At 35.3% G+C, this 7,050-nt stretch overlaps 1 protein-coding gene and 1 pseudogene across 4 annotated transcripts in view; one reads left to right on the plus strand and one right to left on the minus strand.

Annotated features, from left to right (window-relative positions):
* Nucleotides 1–226: 226 nt before the first annotated feature.
* Nucleotides 227–4,201, minus strand: LOC147299610 (protein ADP-ribosyltransferase PARP3-like). 3 transcript variants are annotated; one of them, XM_086228943.1, is made up of 6 exons: nucleotides 3,947–4,198; nucleotides 3,759–3,783; nucleotides 3,486–3,673; nucleotides 3,102–3,291; nucleotides 2,831–2,881; nucleotides 227–2,202 (listed from the first exon to the last, which is right to left on the minus strand). In XM_086228943.1, coding segments are annotated over exons 1-6 (618 nt in total). In that variant the 5' UTR covers nucleotides 3,949–4,198; the 3' UTR covers nucleotides 227–2,040. The 3 variants fall into 3 exon arrangements, with proteins under 3 accessions (XP_086085069.1, XP_086085071.1, XP_086085070.1); XM_086228945.1 differs by lacking the exon at nucleotides 2,831–2,881 and having other exon boundaries at nucleotides 3,947–4,201; XM_086228944.1 differs by lacking the exon at nucleotides 3,759–3,783 and having other exon boundaries at nucleotides 3,947–4,197.
* A 1,528-nt stretch (nucleotides 4,202–5,729) lies between these two features.
* LOC147299611 (uncharacterized) overlaps nucleotides 5,730–7,050 on the plus strand; it is a 4,484-nt pseudogene continuing 3,163 nt past the window's right edge. The window contains exon 1 of the transcript XR_015123754.1: nucleotides 5,730–6,188. The product of XR_015123754.1 is annotated as an uncharacterized LOC147299611 (transcript). The remainder of the gene's footprint in view (nucleotides 6,189–7,050) is intronic.

A 7,050-nucleotide genomic window follows, 5' to 3' on the forward strand; every position in this document is an offset into this window, starting at 1 on the left:
GTATGAATTTTCCTATATACTCTGCATTATCGTGTTAATCCTCAGCTTAGTTTTTGTTTTCCAACCACGTGTCTAAGAAGACCCTTTTTCTTCTTCTTCCTTTTTATTTTTCATGCAGTGGCGAATCTAGTGGCCTGGGAGGGGCCATAATGGACCCATACCCATAGCTTCAACACAGCCCACCTAAGCCCAACTCGTGAACCTCAACAGTAGGGGGTGGGCACAGTACGGTATGGGACGGTATAATCCCCATACCGATACTATATCTAAATTTTTATTCGGTACGGTATTGACATTTTAAAACTGGTACCATACCATACCAGTGTTTTATGAATTCGGTATGGTTTGGTATGGTTTCGGTATGTGCCAGCATTTTAAACTTCTTTTTTTTTTGTCAAAAAACAACATTTAACAACCAAAAAGACATACTGTCAATCCCTTACACTTTTATTCTTACATATTAATTGTCAATCCTTTGCTAATAATTGTCTAACTCTAATATTACATTGTAAATATTTGGCTGTATAGAATTAGAAATCACAAACAATAACAGTATAGAATAGAATGCAGTATGCACTGAGTTATTCAGTTACAACTTACAAACAAGAAATATTTTTTCCCAACCAAAAGATAAAACAAAACCCAACCTGACAGTCCTCAAAGCCAAAATAGTTAAGCCTTACTTATTAAAAAGTACAAATAGTCAAAAACAATAGTAGTACTTAAGCCTTATAACTTATTAGTTATTACAAGCAGTCAACACAAATACACAATAGTAGTTAGTACTTAAGCCTTATGGCTTATTACAAACAACCAAAACAAATATACAATAGTAGTTATTAAAAACAATAAACACTACTTAGTTAGTACTTGCAGGCTGCAACATCACCAAACAGTCTATACTATTTTCCCTTTCCCTTTGTCCAAATAGCCACTAATATAGCAACACTTAATTAAAAAAAAATTAAATAATGAAATTAAATATAATTCGGTGCGGTACGGTACGGTATTACGGAATTGAAAGTTTCATACCTATACCATACCAATTTAGAATTGGTATGGTACGGTATCAGTACGGTATGTAATTGGTATTATTTTTCGGTATAAAATTGACACGGTACGGTATGGTACGGGTTCGGTTTCGGTATTTCGGTAGTAAATGCCCACCCCTACTCAACACCCTCCTAGTTCCCCTTCGCCTTCTTTGATTCTCCCCAACAAGAGAGACCATAACTGATTAACCCTAATACCAATGAAGGCATGGAGCTCCGAAGCGGCGAAGATATTGTTTTGGTCTTAGTGTTTAATTAGGACTAACAGTACAAATAATTTAACCACAAAAACACTAAAGAGTTAAGATAATAAGCTATAATATAATCAGTAAAACGATATGAAACTAAAATCTTGTAAATCAATCTAATAAAAAAAAAAATGAAAGAAGTGGCGATCCGTTCACATGAAAGCACAAAAATCACATGTCATTCACGTACGCAACTAAACAAGTATATATATATATATATATATATATTAGAAAAGAAAGTGGATACATACATGCACCATTAAATACCCTGTTATTCTTTTAATTTGATCAAAAAATTCATATATATAGGGGACAATGGGAACTGCAATATTAGAGTGGCATTTAATAATGCAAGATGGGTTATTAGGATAGGATCACCTGCACATGTCTCTTGCATTATATAGTACACATATATAATTGTATGTCCACTTTTCAGTTGGTTCATTGAGATATACTAATGGGTGCATGTTGAAGAATATCAGCACATGGGTCAAGCAAGATTTTCAGTTCCAAGTGATTAAACTAATGCTGAAACAAATCCTTCATAGTTTATTCAGCTGGTTGCTGGGAAGCTCCATATATATATATATATATATATATATGTTAAAAAAGTTCTCTAATGCTACACATAGTGAGCATTGAGCAAGATTGTCAAGATGTTCAACTACTTTATATATTATTTAGTGATAGAAACCTCCTCAGCCTTCAACAAAAGAGTTTACGTTCTAGGTTTGAAAGCTTCATCCTCTAGACATTTTGGACCAAATGTTGAACAGAAAGAAACCAATTAGTGCACCAAACACCCCATGTACAATACGGTTTGAAAAGATGCTCTTGTTCAATCTCCAGCCATTAATCTCCAGTACACCATCTTCATTTATACTAAACGTCATAACCATTGGCTGCAATATATGAACCAAATATAGATAATAACTTTCAGAACCAAACACACAGACACAAGACACAAATTTAGAGGCAAACTGGGTGGATGCCATCAAACCAGAAAGACATATATGTACATGTAGGCCATAGGGTGCTTTAAATTTCCGTCTCCTACCTGTAACCTATCCTTACATTTCCTTCAAGTTTGCCGTTTGGCTAGATGGCAAACGGCAAATCCAACAGGTACCTTAATTGATGCAATATTAGCTAGTACTTAATTGGAAAAGTCCAAGACTAAGCCTGTTGACCCAAATCTAACAATGAGGCCTATTTAATCTAAAACCAAATGTCCATGTTTAAGAGTCAACAAGGTCTTTTGGGCCTTTTTGTTATGGCTAAAGATTAAAGTAGGTAGGGTCCTAGGACCTAGATGATGGTAAATTAAGAGAATGAGGCCTATTTCATTTGTAGTGAAGTCTTTACGTATATGCTGAATGTAAAAGCAATCAATCCATCATTCTTAACACAAATTGTTAATTAGAGCTAGAATGTAATAGCAATCCATATATATTTCCCATCCATCCCATATTAATTGTTCGAAATAAAGTGAATTATATATGCAAAGCAAATATGTTAGATGGTACATACCCACGGTAAAATATTGTAATTGAAAAGGCAGTCTAAGTACCCTTGAGGAGGCTGCACCAAAATATATCAAGTTATAATTAAGAGAAAAAAGAGTAAAAGGTATCTACAAGACTACAACTACAACTTTGTTATACTGAAATTGTTGATAAGATCAATTTATGTCATAAATTGTAATGTAAATTGACAAAAACAGTAGGGCATGCACATATATATATATATATCACATGTGGAGATCGAATAGGGGATGGATGAGAGCGTGAGAATATATTACCCCTCTATAATCAGGGTGGATTGCCTTGACGACTCTAATTGGGATCTTGATTGATTCTCGTTTCCTTGGTGGATGCATTGTGTTAAAGGGGCAAGTGGCACACTCACAATAATAAGATTCAGTGTACTCCATATTGCCATTCTTGCAAACTGGGCAATTCTCTAGTGACCCATAAAATATCAAGCCTTGGCTGTCAAACAATTAATTATATTTATGATCGAGTTAGAAACTTCAATTATAATTACATGGAAAGTACCAGCTACTTCATCATATTTGTGTCTATAAATTAATTTATAGATATTTCTCAGTCAATAATCAATTTATGTATGTATGTATGCCAATTTTTGTGTGACATTCAAAGAAATTAAAACCGACTATACGAACCATCTTTGGAGAATAGCAGCATCAGAGCCAGAGGAGTTTAGGCCATTAGCTTCCAAGATGTCACGCATGTGTTGAGTTGACAGCTTCTCTCTGATTGCTGTACAGTTTTTCTCAAACGCAACAGGTATGTCTGCTGTAGAGAGGTTGCGACCGTCAAGAGTGGCTGTTATATTAACCGTTCGCTGGACCTATACAAAGGTGAGTTTTTCACAAGCTATATCCATATATAGGTGAATTTTTCTCTTAAAGTCTAAACCATTAAGCAATATATACCTGCATAAACCGATCGAGACAAGACCTATGAAATGCAAAAGAACAATTTGTTTGAAAAAAAACTATATTAAGAAAATTTACCTTCGTATATAAATCTTGAATTGTACAAACATGAATTCAATTACCCAAATAAATACACCAAATAGTTTTCTTTTTTAATAAAAAAGAAAAACAATTAGAGGACATACATTCTGATCTCTCGCTGCCATTGGAGGCTGGGTTTTTGGAGAGGAGGCTGGGTTGGAGAGAAAAAGATGGTTTTGGGAGAAAAATGGGGCGGTGGCAGGGGGGAGATCGGGGGAAAAAAGAGGAGGGGCGGCGGCAGGTGGTGGCCGGGGGGCGCGGCAGGAGGGAGATCGAGGGAGAAAGAGGAGGGGGCGCGGCAGGGGGGAGAAAGTAGTGAGGGTGAGGTGGGTTGGTGATGGATTGGAGAGAGAGAGAGAGAGAGAGAGAGAGAGAGAGAAGAAAAAAACAGTGGAAGGTTTTGCTGGAGACTCGGGGGGAAAAGAAAGGAAGGGAAGGAAGGAAAGAAAAAGAAGAAAGAAAAAAAAGGAAAGGAAAAAAAGAAAAAGAAGGAAAGAAAAAGAAGAAGAAAAAAAGAAAAGAAAAAAAGAAAAGGAAGGAAAAAAAAAAGAAAAAAAAAAGTAAGAAAGAGAAAAAAAATTAAAAGGTTTAGGATTGATTGAGGTTTGGAATCTTTGGGCAATTGTGAAGAAAAAAAATAGTTTGGATTTTCGTTTGGTCTTTTTGGAATTTCATTTATTTGTTTTTAAACTCTAAATTTGTAAACTATAATATATTTTTATATAAAAAATAATTTAAAATACTCTAAAGAACCTAAACCCTAATATCATATATCATATCCTAGTTTGAGGTTTTTGAGCAATTGAAAAAAAAAAATGATTTGAGATTTCGTTTGACCGTTTTGGGGTTTCGTTTAATTGTTTTTAAACTCTAATACATTTTTATATAAAAAATAATTAAAAATATCCTAAAAGGCCTAAACCCTAATATCTTATACGATATCTTAAATAATATAGAGTATAGATTATAAAGTATATAGAATTTAGTGTATATATTATAGAGTATAAAGAATATATTAATTTTATTTATTCATTATACTAATTTTATTTCACAGTATTTACTTTCAACGTGCATTATATTCATCTTATATCACATGTAACTTACTATATAATTTGGTTTCTTCAATGTTTTTTATCAATGTAGTAGATAATATGTTAAATAAACATATAGTAAAGTTTCATTCAAATTTTTCGTATTTTGATAGTAATTTCTATCGTTTCCGTTTAATTTCTGTCGAAATTTAAAAATCTTCGAAATTTTCGTCGAAATTTCGTTGAAAATTTCCTTGAAACCCGAAATTTTATTCCTTGGTGGTGTGGCAGTCGTCTTCCAGTTGTATATGCTTCTACGTCTTTTTATACAAGTATATAATAAATCGAATCAACTCTTTTATTCGAGATTGAACATTTATCGACTATTTATATTCTTAATTCTAATCTTAATCTTAATTTGAATCTTAATCCTAATCCTACCTAATAAAGAATGAACACTTTTCTTTTTTCCTGGAAATGTGGAATCCGTCCAGTGGCTGGATCAGATGGACCTAAATACACTCATAGGCCCATAGCCCCAACGCTGCTGGCCCACCCAAGCCCAATAGGTAAGGTCATTAAGGTAATTCTAGAAGAGTGATGCAAGCAGGTTTATCCAAGTAATTCCCTTAATATAATTAATAATTGTTATAAAATTACTATTTGGTCATTGTGTGAATTATTAACTTTGGAACTTTATCTCACACGATTTGTTCTTGGATTTTGCTCACCCCCTTCGTGATTTTCGTCGATCTGAATATGGAGATAAGTCCTTTTGATTTCTGGTTGATTTGGAATCTGATTTCTTCATCAAATTTGGTTAGTTTTGGAAATGAAATTATAAAAACGAGTGGAAAAGATCTTTATATCCGGATTTTTCTGAGAGAGTCAGACGTGGAAGTAAAGGCAATGACAACCCAAACTTCTTCTCTCTCTCTCACAGCTTTGGCCAGCGAAATCTCGGACACAATTGCTAAACTCAAGGACAACAATACCAACAGCAAGAAGAAGAAGACTTACCAACCCCACCTCTCTCATATATAAACAAAACCCAATTCACTCTCCTCATCATTTCTGGGTTTAAATTTTTTTAAAAAATTTTAATTTTTTAAATTTATCCAAGCTTCAAAAGGAAGAGCAACTAGTTCTGTCATCGGACCCCGGATCCGACATTGTCGGACCCGTGCGCGACCCGTGCTCCCAGTGTGATTCTCTCTCCCTCTGGTGTTGCCCCGTACTGGGTTCGGCTCTGTTTTTTGTTTCAGAGAGGGAGTCTACCTTTAACACAGATCATTCTACCAACTGGGTTGTGTAGGTACGGCTTTTACTTATCTCTCTATCTATTTTTTTGGTCATTGATTGTGTAGCTTGCGTTAGATTTTCTGGGTTTTTGTCCGGAGTTTCAAATTTTTAGTTTCATCTATAAAGGCTCTCCTTTTCCATATGCTGCATTAATTACCTTTCTCAATACTATAATTTATTAGTATGCTCTTTGATTTCTTTCATTTTGTTACTGCTGTGTTCTTCTTTCACGATATGTCGTATTTTCACTTTTTTGTTGTCCATTTATTTGCTGAATCTTTCATTGTCCTTTTCATGCTGACGAACAATCAGTCTTTTTTCTTTTTAGAGCAAATAACAATTTAGTACCTCAACTTTAAAACCTTGCAAAAAAGTACCTCAACTTTCATTTTGTATCAATTTAGTACCCCAACTTTAAAACCTTGCAAAAAAGTACCTCAACTTTCATTTTGTGTCAAAATAGTACCTCCGTTAGTTTTTCTGTCAAAATAGCAGGGGTATTTTCGTCTTTTCCTTAAATTTAAAAAAAAAATAATAAATTTTTTTTAATAAACAAATTTAAAAAATTAAAAAATAAATTAAAAAAATAAAAATAAATTTTTTTTTGGGTAAGGGGTGCAGGGCGGGGAGGGGAAGGGAGATTGAGGGGCGGCGCTGGGTAGGGCGGGGGGGAGGGAGGTGGGTCGGGGCTGGGTGATAGGGGGAGGTGGGTCGGGTTTGGGTGAGGGGGAGGGGGTGGGTCGGCACTGGGTTGGGGAATGGGGTGTGCGGGGTGGGGGCGGGCTGGGCTGGGGGGTGCGACGGGGCTGGGGCTTGGGGCAGGGGGTGCAACGGCGGCAGGGGGTGGAGGGTGCGACGGCGCTGGGCTTGGGGTG

This window comes from Dryas octopetala, chromosome 1 (genome assembly GCF_963921425.1).
Source record: "Dryas octopetala chromosome 1, drDryOcto1.1, whole genome shotgun sequence".
In the NCBI taxonomy this organism is placed as follows: Eukaryota; Viridiplantae; Streptophyta; class Magnoliopsida; order Rosales; family Rosaceae; genus Dryas; species Dryas octopetala.